Source organism: Athene cunicularia (genome assembly GCF_003259725.1).
Source record: "Athene cunicularia isolate RWA chromosome Z unlocalized genomic scaffold, athCun1 chrZ_part1, whole genome shotgun sequence".
Classification (NCBI taxonomy): domain Eukaryota; kingdom Metazoa; phylum Chordata; class Aves; order Strigiformes; family Strigidae; genus Athene; species Athene cunicularia.
Window position 1 is genome coordinate 21508296 of NW_020799142.1, and position 19169 is coordinate 21527464.

Here is a 19169-nt window from a genome sequence, read left to right on the forward strand (position 1 = left end):
TCAGCTCTTGCAGCTCCTCTTGCAGAACTGGTACAGAATGCAGAAGCATGTATCTTGTTCTGTAAGGTGCCTCTCCTCACAGACAGGCTCTGAGTTTATAAACACATTCTAGTGCTTTTTCAGAGTAAGCCTTGTTATGCTATGTCTTTCCTGTGTATTTTCTTTTTAAAATTCTCATTTTCTAAGTTTCTTTGCTTTCCCCTATAATCTTTGATTTTCTGTCCTTGAGCTTTGCTTTCAACGTGAGACTCCCTCTTTAAAACAGGAGCTTCTAGAATGGTGTTGCTGACTTCAGGCTTTTTGAGTTTCTGGCAGCACTTTGCTTCTTTTGGGCACATTTGCATCCATGTACTTGTCTTCCTGGTCAGGATCTTCTGAAACTAAAAAAAAAAATTAGATAAAATCTTTATAGTATCAGGACATTGGCCTTATTTTGAGTAAAAGTCATTTGCAAAGTGCGTATCCTGGCTCACGAAAGACAATTTTTCTAGGTCAAAATTGTTACCTCTTGATAAATCCAGTGCTTAATGTGCACATAATGGTGTCTGACCTGATCATACCAGGCTACAGCCTGTTTGCTGATGTCTTTCACATTAAAATGGGCAAAGAATAGAGTCTGAAATGCTACTAAAACCGCTATAAAATCTTTAAATACTCTGCCAACTTTGGAGAAGTCTGCCATTAAGACAAATACTGAATGATTTGGGTGGACTGTTTTGAATGTTTCATACTGAACTGCACAACTTCTGTTCCACTGTTTTTGCTTAAGGGTAACTATTTTTGCCCATGTATGAAGTAATTAAAAATAGATCAGTATTGCTACAGCTCTTGTAAAGAAACCCCTTATGCACCAGTGGAAGGATGCTACTGGAAAAAAAATCCTTGGTGTTGTGCAAAGTTAATATGTCTGTTTCCTTAGTGACAGTGATTTCAACTTCAAATGCAGATTAGATTCAGGAACAAATATTGTATTTGCCACACATAAAATTTTAATTAGAAAAAGTTAATTTGGGCAAATTCTTAAAGATGGCAAGAGTTTCATGGCATTAGCCAAGTCATTCTAGTAGCCTTTCCAAATACTTAATCATCTATTTCTGCACAGTGTTGCAGAAATCAGTAAGACAGTGTTGATTTGAAATCAACCTTGACTTTTTGAGTCCTTCTAGAGTCTTCTAATGTTTTAAACCAGCAAATTACATTTTCTCGTTAGTGGAAGAGATACAGCTAAATGCCTGACTGTGTGTCTCCTGCTAAAGCCTGGCAGGACTACAGCTTGAAGATCATGTCAAGGCTTATTCTACTGGGAACAGAACAGCCTTGGCTGCTAGCCTTAGATCTGTCCCTATCCAGGAGATTTGCAGAGTGGCCAAATGGTATCCTTTGCATACATTTATAAAGTGCCAATGCTTTACATATAACATCTCACTGATAAGTGTTTTTTGTTGGGAGTGGAAGAAAAAAGGGAGGGTTTTTGTATTACAAGACCAAATGCTTTGAAGTGCTGGGGATGCAGTCTACTGGGAAACAATAAGAAAACAGATAGTTCCAAAATTGTGTTTCCACATTTTTCTTTTTTGTCATTTTTTAGCTTCCCAATGAACAGAAATAGACTTTGCTCTAGACGTCATTTATTTAAGTTGTCCACTTCTTTAAAATATTTTGCAGTAAGGAGTTATCCTAGTCCTTAATATAAACATACATGATGTACGAGGCCACACATTACTGCTTTCCCTGTAAAGAATATTGCTGGCCTTGATTTCTTTTGTTACAGAATGTTGGGGTTTTTTTAACAGTTTTTTTTCCAAGGCCTCCTTTAAGCTCTTGATCTCAAAGGCTGTGAATCTACAAAATATTTTTAGACAACAAAATTACTGCCCTGCAAGGTTTGTGCTTTGAAAGGAAGCAGGTCTGTGGATTACCAGTCACTTGCCTCCTTTTCTTCGTAGACCAGTAAGATTTTGTTACTTTGAAAGTCCTTCTTTTCACCCTTGAGGGTGCTGAAGCACTCATGTCAAATACAAGTTGTCTAGGTGCCTGAGTGAGGTGCTTCAAAGCTCAAATTCTGTAGCTCATCTCATGCTAGAAATATGTATCCCAGAGGGGTGATCAGCAGAGATGTAGATAGATTTCTCTGAGAATAACTAATTAATTTATCTTCTTTTCTTTTTTTTTTTCTTTTTTCCCCCTGGTTCTCACTTTGTTAGTGTGTCATAACTTTGAAAAGGAATAAACAGCCTGACTTTTAGGGGGCTACAGTCACACCATGTTTATCAAACAGACAAGAATTGCTATAAATGTCTTGCTGTAATGTCGATATTGGCTTTTATGGCTAAAGGTAGTATGGACGGATGTGAAAAGGTTTTGTTATAGCAAGTGTGCGTTCACTTCCTTTCCTTATCCTCCTTCCCCAGGGATTTCTGGCTGATTCCAAGGCCTGTTCTCAGTACTGATTTTGCAGTTTGTTGGTATTTGCCTGCTAAAGAAGGGGGAAGGCTTCAGGTGACTTTCATTCTTCCTGATCATTTTTTAAGGGCAGGTAGAAGTCAGACATACAAAACTTGTTTAGTTTTTGATCTAGACCATCTATGGTTTGGGTTTGGGGTTTTTTTGATATCTTAAATTAAATTTACCCCTACTAGCAGAGCATCGGTGCTCATAAACACAGAATAAATCCGATTTGGGGAATCCGATTTCACTGTGGATAATGATTCTTGGCAGGAGGGATTGCCATGATGGAGTTGAGCTGCTGAGGAGACATTTCTCATCCACTAGAGTGCAGCAGGTGGAACTTTGCATCCTTTCACTTATGTAGTCATTTAGGGACAAAATACTTCCAAACCACCCCCATTTTGAATGCTTCTATGGGATCATTCTGTTGTTTTTGTGTCTGAATTAGAGGATGAAATTTTCTGCATGTGTCTGAATTCTTGACTTGCTAATTCTTTGTTGCTAACCTTTGTCCCTTTTGTTTCATAGGAGACGATACTTTAAAGATATGGGATATTAGACAATTTAAAAAGCCTCTTAATTCAGCGGAAAGACTACCCAGCTTCTTTCCAATGTAAGTACTGTAATTTTTTCCAGCTAGTAGAAGTAGTTGTGCTGAACTGGAGGGAGTCTTCCAGAGTTCTCCACCTCAGTTCTCACTAGGTCCAGAACTGTGTAGAAAGAATTGCATAGGGAGGACTGTGCAATTACAAATTTTGGTTATTTTAGGATTTCACAGTGCTTTAAAAGATCCCATATTTCTGTGATAATTCATAACTAGATTTGCTTGGTTTGTGCCATTTTTCAGTCTCATGTCTCTTATGTCTAATTAGATTAGCAGCTTTTCAGGAGGGCAGTTCATTGCCTTATGTTTGTGTAATGAGATACAGAAGTAGTCCTCATTCTTACTTGGTCTGTGATTAATGAAAAAAGAGCTGGATTGAAAAGTAGGCATAACATAAAAGGTGCATGGTATGAATTCAGGTTATGATGTTAGAAGTGGTGATGACTGTCATCTTTGGTAGTAAAATGCTGTATTGTACTGCATAGTGCTAAGTTCTGTATTTAGTATTTTTATGGGTATTACCTGCATTTCTGTAGCTGTAGCACAGCCAAATCCAACTTTAAGGACAATTTATACTTTTGAAATAAGATCTTAGAAAGGCAGGTCATGGACATCTCAGACTGCAATTTGTATCACAGAGGAAAAGTAAACAGACAAACAATTTTGGCCACTGTATAAACACAGTGCCTTGCATCATCGAAGAATGTATCCTCAGCAAAACCAGATTTCATCCTTGATATATTTTTTTTACTTAATGATGATAACCAGATTTGAAAATATTTTTTCTTTGTTTGTTTCTCATATTGAGAAGTTTACAACACTTGAGCAGAGGATTATTTTGTTGGGAGTAGGATTTTTATTGGATCTACACATTCTGTATTATAGCTGTAATGGTACCTGTGAACTGTCTGATAAAGACAGTAAAAGAGGACAGCTGATAAAAGATTTGTTTAAAGCTTTGTCTTGAAAGCATTAACAAATAGAAAGGATTATTTTTAAGGGGTACAATTTTATCTAAGTTCCTTATGCATTAATTATTGGTTTGTCCAGCATGATTATTTGTTTTTTTCAACAGGACAGATTGTTGTTTCAGCCCAGACGATAAAATACTCGTAACAGGCACCTCTGTTAAGAAAGGTGGTGGCAGTGGGAAGCTTTTTTTCTTTTATCGGGAGACTTTCCAGAAGTTGTATGAAATAGAAGTTACAGATGCGGTATGTATTTTAGTTTTCTTTTGACAACTGATCAAAATACTAATGAAATCATATTCAAATGCTTTTTTTGCCCTTATATGGGTAATGACCTTCTAACACTACTATAATTTTTCTACTCCATTTTTAAGAGAGAGAGTGGTCTGAATAGGTGCTATTCTCCTTTCTATTAAGAAGACAAAAGAAAATCTTGGAACAAAGTGTTTAAGCTACAGGAGTATCTTAAGTTTTTCTCAGAATTGAGAGATAAATTACTGTTATTTTGTTTAAAAATGCAAAAGAGACATGGAGCTGAGAACCAACAGTAGGAAATTACTGGAAAACCAAAATTAGGGGTCAATAGGTGACTTCACTGGGGCCACTCATGTAGTAAAATTCTAAGTGTGTGTACAAATCTCAGCAGGTTCATAATTTTATACTTTAAATTTATATAGGTGCTGATTTTTATGTGGTACTTTTTAAGACTGTAGTAAATCACTGTTGTCTGTAGGGTTTTAGTGGTGCTGTTTTTCTTCATTTGTAGTTATAAAATTTAAGACTGTTGTTCTACTGCTTTGAATATAATAGGTCAAATAAAAGTGATGGAAATAATGGGTGAAGAATTGAGATGTATAAATGCTGGCCTTATAACATAATATTCAGTGTGAGTCAGCACTAATACTACCTCTACCATCAGCCTGTCTAGCTTACAGCTTCAATACTACACATCTAAGCAAAACACAGTTAAGCATATCAACCTCAATCTAAAAGAATAAAAATTACTGTAGGTGGTGTTATAAAGTAAAAGCAGAATATTTTTTCAAGATCTTTCTACTGTTTGTATCTTTCAGCTTTTTCATTAGTGTTCTTTGCTTGTTCTTCTCAAATTGCAGTGTTTCATGAAATATAAACACATAAAGGCATGCTAAAACCAAATAAATTTTCAAGAATCTGGCTTTTTTATTTTATAAGCAGTACATGCTGTTTTTTGAAACGATCATTGGCCTATAAATTGATAGATTAATATCTTGTGTAGTTTATCAGAGCATTTTTCAGCAGTAATTACTTGCTTTCTACAGACTCCTAGTTTCCATTTTTTCCTTATAGTCTGTTAAAAGTGCAGATAGCAGGTTAGTGTAATTAAAGATAAACGTGTAATGTTCTCCAAGTCTTCAGTTTGTCTTCTGCAACTAAATATCATACTACTTTACCTTTTGTACATTATCGAGTGCTTAAATATGTAATTTCAGTGTTTCTATTTCTGTTTTTTTAGGCATTGCATAGATGAAGTTACACAATGACAATAGTAAAAGCACAAATATATACCTCTGTAAAGAGATTCATCTGCTCTCATTTCTCATGAAAATAATTTCAGTGATTTCAGTTGGATTTAGTACAAATTGCTAAAGAAAAAGGGCATCATTAGTCATTTTAAGTACAGAATGAAAACAGTAAGACCTTTTGAGGGCAGTTGTATACCAGTTTAGTGGTAGAACACATATAATCAGAATAACAGAAAATCTACTGTGAAGCGAAAACATAAACTGTTAATGTGTTACTTTTTTTAATTTTCAGAAAGATTTTTAAAAGGAAATGCTGGTAAGCTTAGAAAATTGAAAAACACTTAAATAGCAGTAAACATTATCTTAAACCTCCTTGGTAAATAGCCAGTGCAGTTGGCCTGTGAATGAACCTAGGGGGTAATGGGAAAATATTTAATGGGAATGTTTGACCAAAGCTGTGTCTGGCATTCCTTTCCATCACACGACACAAACCTTTTTTTCACCTTTTCTTTCAAGTTTCCATGGGAAAACCCAGTACTGTTTCAGAGCTGCGAGAGTGAGACCTTGTGGTTTTACTAATGGACTAACAGACTGATTAGTCTCTGCTGCTGTGTCTGGGTATAGAATATTAATTTGCATTTCATTGCCTATATTAGTCTTTTTTGGGGTGGGGTGGGGTTTTTTGTTTGTTTGTTTTGTCATAATCAGTGGCTAAACTAGTGACTTTGTGCCCACTACTGAATGCCATTCCACCATGTAGGCATTGGAACTTCTGTGGAACTCAAGTTTCTCAGATAAAAAGCAATACTTTTTGAAGAAAAACTAAATAAATGTTAAAAGTGGTGCAGACTGTGGTCTCTCTCTCTGGCCAGTAGCAGTGTGCCAGCAGGAGGCAGGGTGAACAGGGCAAATACACAGTGATATGTCTCTGATGATCCCATTCTGCCTACAGTGGTCTGTGACTTAGAAATTTTACAGTTAATAGCACTCAGTGGATTTTTCTTCCATGAGTTTATCAAGGAGTGAAATTACCCATGTTGCAGGTTACTGGTAGAGTCATTTACTTACTGCAGATTAGCCAAAAACTGAGGGGTGAAAACTCTTGCCTCTCCCACTCTAAGGAAGCTGATCCTCCATTTGCAGTACTTCAGCCTTACTGTGGCTCAGCGTGTACAGGTGTGACTGGAAAGCATGAGGGCTTTGTACTGTGACCATTGTTACGTATGCTAAACCATACAGAATTCCCCTCCTTAACAAGAACCAAACTTTAAAAAATCCTGTTATGCACATACAACTTTTTCATAGTTTTTCTGTCTCTGTTTCTTCTATCTTGACAGTATTATCTGTGAACAGTTCTTTTTCTCTCACCGCAAATATCCACAAGAAAATATTTATATTAACTTCCTCAGTTTGAGCATTTGAGGTTTATTTTATGTGAGATTTATAGTTGCATGCAGAATGTTTCTTCACTTAGCTGTATGAGGAGACTTAAATAAGATGTTAGGAAGTATAACTACTGGAACAGAGGTACAAAGTGTATGCATGGAAACTCAGAAGCCACCTCCCTTTTCTTGGGCGGTATGAGAGGAAGGAAGACCTATAACTGCTTTGGGATAAAGTCTCATCTTTTGGGACATCTGTAACTACACTCTCTGGAGTGGAAGGGACATTTCATTGTCAGATGCAAGTCAGGGACAGTTTATTCCTAATTCTCAGTGTAATTATGCAAGTATACAATCTTCATGGGAACCAATTTTAAATAGCTAGTGTATGGGAAACAGAGCTGGGTACATTGGCTTCAATGTCAGGTTAATTTAAAATAGCTGTGGATAGCCACTAGAATCACTCTCACATGTCGATCACTCATCTGGCTAGTTCAAATAGATCACCCAGTAGTTATCCTTATTACAGACAAGACTAGTTTTTGGCAGCAGTATAGCAGTCATTTTCCCCATCTGGAAAGGAGAAGTAGCACTCTCCATTACTGCCAAACAAGAGTGGGCACTGAAAAAGAAAAAAAATAAAGTTGTACAATCACAGAAATTGCTATTTTTAAATGAAAATGTTACTAATTTTTAAATTAGCCAAGATGATGAGATTGTGCACATTATAAAATAAGATGTGCTGGTTTTTAAAATATTCTGCAGGTTTTTGTAGATAAGCAACAATCTAAAAACATGGATATATAGTTGTTTTGGGAAACCTGTTTCTGTTAGGAGGATTATTCAATATTTTCTTAGTTTCTCAATATAAGCAAAAGTAAAATTATTCAGTACTTCTGAAAATACCTCTAAGGGATGTTTCAAGAAGGTCTTCTGAGACAAGCTATAAATAAAGCTTCTTTTTAGATTAGAATGAAAAGGAAAGAAGGAATAAGGAATATGAAACTTCCAGCATCCCTTATGCACAGTTGATATAAGATTGCAGTATTTCTTTCCTTGACCTCAAACGATAGCATTTACTATTTATAAGGTGCAGTAATACAGTAAAGGGCTTTTCCACTGTGGCCCATTTCACTAAGATTTAAGGCTTTTGAATTTAAGAAAAATAAATTCTTTTAACTTCTGGACGAGATCATCATGCTACTTCTGGGGGTTTTTAAGCCATTTATTTTATTTGAAAGGAAAATCCACATTCTCCACAATAAGAAAGTAAATACAGTATTTAAGGTCCAGTAAATTGAAGTAAAAAAAACAAACCAAAACAAAAAAAACACCAACCAAAAAAAGGTGAATCACAGGAATGTGTTTTCTTTTATAGTGAGGTAACCTGTCAGTTTTTATTCTCAGCTTTCATATTTGTAAAGACACTGTGCTCCTTCCCTTCATATATCTTGCTGAAGCATGCACTTTCTTAGAGAGAGCTGTCACTGGAGGTTTGAGAGAAATAAACTGTGCAGCTTTCCTCACTGTAACAGGGAGTGGAGGGTATATGTGAAGGTTGCCTGCCTTAGTTTCCCAATATACTTTAATGAAAGTGTGGCTGTAATTTTAACAGAGCATATGCTTGAAAATGCCCTACCTTGCAATTCCAAGGAAAACAATTTGACACCTTAAGTCACTTTTTCTATTAATCAAAAAAGGAAAGTGTTACTCAGTGGCTCAATTCACTTCTAAGAATATATTTTGTAGCTGTAACTTGAAAGGTAAGTGAGACAGCATTGCTATCTGTATGTTCTCTATTGAGATCCTGCTTTAAATTATTGGCCTCTGAAAATGCTTTTTAGTATATTTCTGGTTTCTACATAGAAATTTGTTAATTTCGTCCTTTTCTATTGAATGTTTCCACACAGTTTCCAAGTCATGTTTCACAAGGGAAAGACATTAGTGTTGTTTCCTCTACTACTATATCCTCATGAGTATTTTAAATCTAATGATAGGAGGTCACTGCATTCTAGATATTCCCTAACCTCCCACCTTATTTATTGTAGTTGGTTCTTTTCCTTGGAAAAGCTCCAGGGGAATCTCAAACCTGCAGATTTTTGCGATTAAGCTTTAAAATAGTTTTTTAATATTAGTATATTTTTATTGTGTGAGCAACCTTTTTTATTTTTTTGATCAGAGCATGCATAGTATCAACATATGAGTGTTAACCATCATTTTGTTCAAAAGAAGAAACAAGGTGGAAGCAAACTGGTAGCATTTGTTGTTCAGCTTTGCAGATGTTTAGAAATGGCAGTGCTAAATCTGTTATTTAATATTTTTTTTAAATAAAGAATTCATCAGTTTTTTAGGAGTTACTTAGTCTACATTTTTTCCCCTCCTCTGGTCAGTGGGTGCATCCAAGAGGCAGACAGCCTTTCCCAGATAAAGCAGCATGGCAAGCCAAGTCGTTGGCTTTTGGATCACCACTCTGCTCTTAAGACACCAGGAAAAAGAGATTACAGAGTGTGCAGTTGGAATTAATGTTGTCTCTGAACAGCATTATCTTTCTAGGATTCTTAAGGCAGAACTACTGTTCTTGGAGGGGAGCAGACAGTTAATGTAGCTGATGTTTCATACAAGTCTACAGAGAAATCAAGGTGACTTCAGGAAGAAGACAAGACCTATATATAAAATTCTTTCTTACTGTGCTAACTTTATCGATTGATTTTACTTTCCATTCTCATGTCAACCATGATTATCAGTGATCCTTGTTTATTATGTAGAAATAGTGGTATTTCTGGAGGTAAGATTGCCATTAGCTTCAGATTACAATATCAAGTTTCTGATTCTATTTTTTTCTTTAATTTTTCCTTTAAATTCTGGTTGCATAGAATTGGAGAGAAAATATCTCTGTGTACATTTTGGGAAAAATATGCTGAAACATTTGCTTAAAACTCTTTAAGGCTTCTTTCTGAACTCTATAAATAGAGTATGAGGTCATGAGAGGTAGGAAGTAAGCATTTCCTTTTGAAACACTGAGATCTTGAGGACAGGCAGGAGTCACTCTGCTACCTAGAAGTTAGACTGCTTATGGACCTTTCATGCAGCCCAGCATCATGAGAGTTTTAGTATATTCTGAGGCATTTTTCCTCTCTTTTAGCAAGTAATGTATGCATTCTTGCTGGGATGTATTTCATAAGCAGTTGCAGGGAAGTATTCAGTCCATGAAAACTGTGGACCACTTCAAACATGTCCATGAAGATTTGTACAAAGACTAAATTTATATCCCTTATAGAGCAGTCTTAAGTGTCTGATGTTTCTAAATTGTTCCACACATTCATTATAAAATGCAAAAGCTTGAAAGCCACTGCTTTAATATCTGTCCTAATTACAAAAATTTGTTTAAAAGCGGTGGTAGCCAAACAGATATGAGGAACAATCGTTGAAGGATTTTGTGGTAGAAGGAAGCTGTCTTTAGCTGTTAGCATCCAAATATTTTAATGATTTATTTAAAGACACAGAAATCCTATTAAATAAGTACAGCTTTTTCAGAAATAACTTTGTACATTTCTCTTCTGAGAAGATGTAGCACTGAAGACAGATGGACTTAATGTTGTGCAAGTTCCAGTACTACAGTAGATTAAGATGGAAGGCATACTGAGATTTGATTCCTCACTCCAGGACAAGCTTGAAATTGCTTACCCTTCTCAAATATAAAGATAACTTAATGTAACAATAGGCTTAGGTATTGGGTAATGTTAATTTGAGAGGTCATTACTGCTTCTTTAAAAAAACCCAACTAATAAGCACTTAGGTTTCATATGTAGTATTGATTAATTATGCTTTAAGCTTGTTCAAAAGATACTGCAATACACAAGCGGTTCTTCACAATGAGTATGTAGGGGTTTACAGGAGAAAAAAACAGAATAGATGTGCTAATTTAAATGGTTGTACATGTATAAGCACTGAGTTTTTGACAGGCTAAGTTTTTTTTCAGCTGTGTTGAAATTTGTAAAAACTACGGTTTAAGATAAATGTTCAGTTCAGTCAGAAAGCCTCATTTGGCCACTGCTGTGGTGACCTGTCCTTGCAGAGTCCACGACCACAGTCAGAATGTCATTTTACACGTTCAATATCTTCCCTGCCGACATGTCACTTATCTGGCTGTCTGGACAGCCAAGCGCAGCAAATCCGAGCAGTGCTGTTCAAACAGAAACCATCACATACCGTCATGGCCACTGAAGCAAAGCTTGCACATAGGAAAGAGAGAAAGTTTGTTTAAGTTTTTCTTTTCCTGACTGAAAATATTTTCTTAGAGCAGCAACCTCTCGCTGTCACTTTTCTATTGTATATCTTCAGAATAGATTCTGAAGGAATTATTTCTTAGATTGTAGGTTAGGAAAGAAGTAAGCAATAAGGCCAAACATAGGCTGTATTTGTTTCTCTTTTATCCTCATTCATTTTTAAGTATCTCCAGAGCTAGGCCTGATCTTTCAAGCAAAGATTCTACAGATTTGTTGGACAGTTTTAGGAGTTTGTATCTGCTGTATTCTTTCTGCACTAGAAGTATTTAATTTGGCTTCAAGGATCCTTTATCCTTGAGTTTTATAATATAGATCCTCGTTAATTTTATGTTTTTCTTGTATAGTTATTTTGGCCATTGTAGGCTGCAGGGATTCACCTGACCAAATATAGATGTCTGCAACTGATCCAGTCACCCTAGGCTTCTTTTCTAATCAGCAGAGAAAAATAAACACATCCAGACTGATTTTTATCTCATCCTAAAATAGATATCTAAAACAGGTTATATGAAGGCCACTGTAAAATGCTTATTTCTCTCCCTTAACTATAAAGGGAGATGAAAGTTTGTTGGCATTTGAAGAGTAGATGTCTAAAGATTAGAGTTGTAGACATCTTAAGTTTGGTAAGCCCCATCTAAGATCTTTGCTTCCCTCAACTCATGTTTATTCTCTCCTGCTAAAGCACTGGGACATTTCATCTCTTGTGCTTTGACCTTGCCAATAGCAAAGTAGGAGACAGTGAGTTACTTTTGCACTCATTTCTATTGATTGAAGGATTTATGACTGTAGGCAATTTATAGGAGAAAAGCCTGGTAGGCTATGAAACAATTGTCCTAGCTGAGAGTCACGTCTATGCTCTCTTAACTTCTAGCTGATTTCCAGACACAACTGTCAAAACGTCAGCAACTTCACTTTAGGATTACAGAAATTTATCTAAATTTTGACAGACTTTAAAAAAAAAAATAAGTGGAAACATCACGTGAAGGAAACATCAAAACACCATGAATTCTTGCTTCAACATTTAGAGATGTGTGAAAGCCTAGAATTAACATATTCCCTTTGCATTTTCAGTAGTTATCTGGAATCAGCGGTATTTTTTTCTAGCAGTAATTTGCAGGGAAATCACTTCTGCTTTTTCCAGGTTACAAATGGGATGTTGGATGCACACTCACCACAGATAGTACCAGTATTAGCTGTATGACAGCATAATTCAGTAGAGATTTCCACCTTCTAAGGGTAATTTTCTGTAGGTGTGGAAGTAGATAGATGCATCTTCTCCATTTACCAGATTTGTTTGTCTCTACTGTTTAAACAGTTTTCTCTAATATCTTTGGGAGCAGCCACTAATTTAGTGAACTTAGCCTAAAGGTCTGATAGCTGCAGATAACTGAATAATAAATTCTGTCATTTTGGAGCAAATACATAAGCAGGCTGAGAGTCGAGATCTATTACAGAAGAATGAAAGGCTGTATCTGAAGTGAAGAGAAAGAAAAATTTTAAAGCCTTATTCCAACAGTGTGTAACTGATATGGAAGCATGTTTTTCTTTCCTCTTCCCTGTATGGCAGGAGAAGCTTTACTAATGAACTTGAAAAAGCCAATACATTATCATGCATTACCTGAAAATACACTTCATGTGAAATGTTTGTGTTCAAAGACAAATGCATGGTATTTAACCTTAAAATTTAACTGTCTTTAGGGAGAAGGGATTGTTTCCAGAGAAAACAATGCCTGATTGAAAAGCAGTAAGACCTCCTGAAAGAGGGAAAATAAATGCATTATTGTAAAATATGGCCCCTCTAATTTACTTTCCTTGCAGTAGCAAGGAAAGAATATAGCCCCATTGACCTAAGTGCTACAGAAGAATGTGGTGATTCCTGTTTATGTCCAAAATAGAAAATTCCTTGGAATTTTTTTGAAAATGGTGACATTTGGTATCATACCAGTCTAGCAGCAAATTATGACCTCCATTTTCCGTTATATCAGTATATGCATACACACATATGTCTGTTTAATTCGCGAAGAATGAAAGTTTGGCTATTATCATGGGGTTTGTATACTTATAAAGGTAGTTATATTTTGTCAGGTATCAATTAAAGTTTCAACTGCAATGCAAAAATAAGAAATCAATGCTTTTGTACAGCTTCAGCTCACAAATATGTAAAATGTTAGTACAGGGATACAAGAAGACAGCGATGGAGGGAAACCTGAATCTTCCCTCGCTTTCTTGCAGTGGACTGAAAGAGGATAGAGGTGAATGATGCTTTCAAGAGATATTCTTTATATATGCTCTCCTTATTTTGTTACATAATGGGCAACCTTACATTTTGTTAGTTTCAAAAGATGTGAGATAAAGTGACTGCTCAAGCTCTGGAATGTAGTAGAAAAATATTTTGGGCATAAGAATTAATGTTTATGTGAAGACTATACATACTCTGTAATATGTAGGAACTGAGAATGCTTACTCTATTTACTCAGGTTTTTTTCTTAATATGCTTTATCTATGTTTTCCATAGTGCATTCCCTCCAAAGCTTCTCATGACCCCATAATCTCTTCCAGTCCCTCTTCCCGCTGTGAAACATCTCCAACACTTCCTAGGTCCTCTTAACTAGAATTTAATAATCTTCCCTCACCTTTCTGCCTCCAGCCTGTATTGACACCCCACCCACCCCTCCCAAGATTACCCTTCCCATCTTGGATCTGCTCTATCCTTGCTGTAAAACTGAGTGTGTTTACCTGAAGCATGGGCCAGGGAATTGAAAAAAATGAATTTTGCCTTTACTCCTGCAGTCTTGAACCATCTTTATAAGCAAAGATCCAGGAGAATTCTTTGAATCCTTGACATCAGTCTGTAGTTTAATGACCTTACCACAGCTCCATGGTTTCATCCTAGGGGTAAATTTTCCATTCATATGCCACAAATCATTTTAATCTTTTCTTGCTGACCTTGTAAAATGCTCTCTCTGCATTGTTTACTCCCATCAGGGTGTTACCCAAGTGCTCTGGACAGTTTCAGTTGAGGTAATTAGCTTTTGCTTGCTGAGAAATCTGCTTCAGTTATTCTTCACTTTGCCTGTTAAACACAGGGGTATATTTCTAGGCTAGAATAAATGTCTGATTCTGTGTTACAGTAAATTATGTTTCAGGCTTCAGGTTTTCATTTAGAGGTACTGCTGTTAAATCTTGTCATAGCACTGTTTTGTGTGTAGTACCAGCAGAGCCATGCGTGTAGTTACCTAGTGATCTAGTCCAGATGGAGAATAACCTAACAGAAAACATATCTGGTGTAGTTTACTGTTTACCTGCTGCAACAGCTCTACTTATATGATACAAACGGAAACACAGAGGTAAGAACAGACTGTTAGGGGTCAGGCTACTTATGAACCACCCCAGAACTGGCCATCAGCTGGAACTGCATGTGTTTCGGGAGAAATGCAGGTGGAATAGCATACTAGGGAATAGTTACATCATCGCTTTTGCCTGCCACCTTTCTACGTATTTATGAGTTTTATGGTTTAAGATTACTACATATTATTAAGCTTTTAAGTTATTACAGGCAAAACTTTCTAAAACTGGATATACTATTTTAAAAGAACTGCAAGTCTAAAGTGAGTATGGTGCTTAGCTTAAAGTAAAAATTATCTAATGTTTGGGTAATTCATATTTTCAATTTAAAAAAATATTATAGCAACTTCAAAAAAAGGCATGGATAGTTTCAAGATCAGTAATATGTTCCTACTATAAGGAACTATAAGTTCCTACTATAACATATTACTATCAGGCAGTTGTTTAAGATGATAAACATTTTCATCTATGTTGGAAAAAAAGTCTTTAAAATTGTGTAGATAATTGACTTTCAGTTCAGGTCAATATTACAAGACAATCTTAACTGTAAGTAATTAGAAAGGCCTACTATCAATAATACCCACTGAATCTATTCTAACCTCTTTCATAGTGACAATGAAGAAGCTACTTTTGGAGTGTTTCTGTTAAAATTTTTAATATTTTCCCTGCCTGACCTCACAAAAATATTTTCACAATCTTTTCCTAGTATTTCGCAATGCAGACTACTGTGTATATGCAGCAGACATTGCCAGAGACTTTTCAGATTGATTTCATTTGAAGAACTTAATGCTTTTACAACAGCAAAAGTATCAAACAGCTTTTAAATCGTTACTAGTAATTGTCTTTTTGTGAGTGCTGAATTTTCAGATCTTGCTGTCACAAAGCTGGCCACATCAGTTCCATGGAAAAATTATTTTCAGGATTTTTATGACCGTCTTCCAGGTCTTCATTCTACAAAGATATACTGTTCAAAGCACCAGCCATTACAGAAATTTTCTTTCTAATATTGAAGGTGTTTTTGTGATGATACATTCTGCATTTTATCATTCCTATTTATTATAATAAGAAATTTTTTTCTGTTTGCAAAGCTGAGATATGACCTGGAATTTTTTGGATCTCAGAATCTATATTGATTTGTCTTGTTTCAACTTTAAATATAAGAAACAGGTTAAGTCTTTCTGTGTTGAATTCTTGAATTTAGAATTAGTTAACTTTGTTGGTGGTGGTCTGGTGTTTGTATTTTCTGAACCTTGGAGCTGTCATCCACAGGATTTCCTTACAACCAAACTTACGATTAGTGAAGTGTTTTCTGCTAGATTTCCATAAAGCAATCTAATTCTCTGCTCTAAGCAATGTTAGGCAATCTATTTCCCTGCTCTTTTACTAAGCATGAAAACACCTTTATAGGTGGGATTGAGAGCTTGCAGTTTGCTCTTAACTGCTGAGTTTATTGGTTCCAGCCTGATCTCCTGTCTCAGGGACAGTGCAACTAAAGTACCACCTTGTTTGTGTTGTGTTCCATTGCGGAGCGCAACCTTAAAATGAAACAAGTTATTCTTATAAAGAGATTGTGGAATGGCAAATCTCCTTTCCATCTCAGAGAAACAGAAAGTGGCAGCAAGAAGCCTGTGGGCGTTTGCATCAGGCAAAGGAGTGTTACCAGCAGGTCGAAGGAGGCCATGATTCCCCTCTACAGCTGGTGAGACACATTTGTAGTGCCAGTTCCAGTTCTGAGCTCCCAGCACAAGAGAGAGATAAATTTATTAGAGTGAGTCCAGTGAAGGACTGCGAAAGTGGTGAAAGGCTTGGAGTATCTGGCACAGAAGGAAATGCTGAGAGAGCTAGGATCACACAGCCTGGAGAAGAGGAGGCTCATGGGGGGTCTTATGTATAAATACTTGAAAGGGGACAGAAGGCAATAGGCACAAAACAAATTAAAGGAAATTCTACTTAAATGTAAGAAAGTGGTGTGGGGGTTGTTTTGTTTTGGGGTTTTTTATGGTGGGGGTGGTCATACATTGCGACAGGTCGCCCAGAATGGCTGTCGAGTCTCTGTCCTTGGAAGTATTCAAAACCGAACTGGACAATGTTTTGAGCTATCTGTAGTAGTTGACCATCCTTGGAGCAAGGGACTTGAATTAGGTGATCTCCAGAGCTGTCTTCCAACTGAAACCATTCTATAATTGTGTAGAATTCAGTATCAGAAGGTGGGTTTCTACCTCTGTGCACAGGTAGGCCAAGCCAGGAAAACACTCCTTTTCCTCCTATTAATGCACTTACTTGTTTGGGGAGCTGGAAGGTAGGACCTTCTTTGAGCTGAAATTTGAGCTGAAATTTTAGCATTTCCAGTGATAAAGATGTCTACCTGAGTTATTCGAAGTGTAAATTATAGGAAGCTTGGAGGCATTGAAGGATAAATGCTCTTTAAGAATTATTTTTGTATGATAAAGATTTTCTCCCTCACTCCCAATGTTAAGACCTAGTCTACGATGATCCCTTTGTTGTATAGATGCTTAGAATATTTACTTATTTCAGATTGTGTGATTGGGAGAAATTATTAGGATTTAGTTCAGTAATTTGGTCTTTTAAAGTATTGTCTATTTGTAAAATAATCTGAAAATCTGCATCAGTAGTTGTTATTATTTCTTATAAAGTAGATTTATATGCCAGTAGATTAATAAAATTACTTACATGTTCAGAACTTGTATTTGTTTAGTTTTTTAAAAATTATCTTCTGGGGACGTTTTACAGTTTCAGAAGATTTATAGGGCTTCATTTAATGGCAGTTTCTTTTGCCTCCTCTGGAACACGTGCCATTGTGGTTTTAAGTGTGCTCTGCATGTTTGACAAGTTAGAAACTTAGCAATTCCCATCAGTGTTGAGCCACACTGTCTCAGGCTTTGTTTTTGTTGGCTGGTATCCAGTACCATGCTATAAAATACATTTCCTTGACAGTAGAAAGTGGAGAACCACATTAACTACAAAGTTTAAAAAGGCTGGCTAAACACATGCAATAAATATTAATAAAAGGCCACCCACCTTTAACCTTCCATACTTATTACTAACTTTGTGTGTTTTAAGAGTTACTGTAGCATTTGGAGCATTACATAACAGTATGTAAGAATCTCTTATTTAAATCAAACAACTTATTAGCAACACTGTATTGGTTATTTTGGTTGCTAGGGGCAGGGATCATGGGCATAATGCATTATCAGAATTCTACTTTGTACTTCAGAGTTACCTGTAAAAAGATAGTTCTCCTTGAATTGTCTCATAATAAACAAGCCAGGTTTCTTTGTACCTGTAAGCGAATGTGAAGGTATAATGTTGTATGCATATTTATGTAGAAGGAGGATGTTTTACAGAGGAACCTTGTAAAGAATGGTGAGTTGATTCATGTAACTCATCTCACTCAATTTTTCTTCCTAAACAAGAGCACAGCAGAAAAACAGCTCAGAAGAACCATCCGTCATCTTGCAGTAAAATGAATTGCTGATTCATGATGGCTGAATGGGCTTCAGAATTTTTCAGTATTTTTTCTTATGGGACTCATAACATTCAAAATAATTGGATCTGGACCAAACCAGAAACAGTATGGAACATGAAATGGGAAGTGATTCAGGAGTCACTAGAGCTGATACATAACCATTCCTTTCCAGAATAGATGGTTGTCATCTCCCAAGTTATAGGGCTGTATTACACTGCTAACTATATTTTAGCTTTGCTGTATTTCTCTTGTTAATACATTAGTGGTTTCCATTTTGTGAATTCCATGTGCTGTACTATGTAAATTAAAAAAAAATACATATATAGATACTTTAATAATAAATGGATCAAAGTGGTTGAATATTGAATTATTAATTCACTTTGAGAAGAATCTATTCCTGGCTTTTTTGAAAGGAAAAGTAGTAAGCTTAGGGAAAAAAAAAAGGGCTAGTAAAATGAACATTGTTCAGTGAAATACTGACAGGATGATGCATCCTGCTAGCTCTGGATACATTTATTACACAGGCAATACAAACACTGTTGAGACCTGTCTTCAGTTTTATCCCTTTAAAGATTTACTATCTCTCCAAAATAGATGTTTTTTCTCCCAGTTAGTCAGATGCATGTGCAGGTTTTGTGTGTTAAGATGTGTTGTCCTTCAGCAGAATGTGCCCACTTTGGCTCTCTGGAGTCAGAAGCTCGAGTCTTACAGAGCTTCTGTGCTGGCCTGCTGAATCAGACTGAATACAGTAATCACGTGGAGATTCAAAGTCACAGGGAGAGCTACACTGTGTATAAAACAATACTCTTAATGTCTGAAAGTTAGTTTCTCTGCTGACCAGAAGGATGATAGAACTGTGAGACATTGGCTTCAAATACCAAGTGGTTCTGGGTGTTCTAGGAAAGAAAGAACCAAGAGTGAAAATCAGCTACACTCTGGTTTTGCAGTCAGTCAGTGAAAGGTCAGCACTGTGTGAGAAGGGAAAAACAGATAAAGAACAGGGTGAAAGAATTAAAAATTAAGAATGCAAAAGTCATGAAGGCCTGCGTTGCTGTATGTGAAGCACTTCATTGTTCTGGATCAAATCCCCCTTTAACTTTCCGTTTCCATTATGCCAACAAAGACCTGGAGCGGTTAGCCTGTGAAA

The 19169-nt window shown here is 36.2% G+C and overlaps 1 protein-coding gene across 1 annotated transcript in view; it reads left to right on the forward strand.

Moving 5' to 3' along the window:
• WDR70 (WD repeat domain 70) overlaps positions 1–19169 on the forward strand; it is a 136324-nt gene that overhangs the window by 103633 nt on the left and 13522 nt on the right. The window contains exons 11-12 of the mRNA XM_026865813.1: positions 2977–3061; positions 4128–4266. Coding sequence (XP_026721614.1) covers positions 2977–3061; positions 4128–4266 — 224 coding nt within the window. The remainder of the gene's footprint in view (positions 1–2976; positions 3062–4127; positions 4267–19169) is intronic.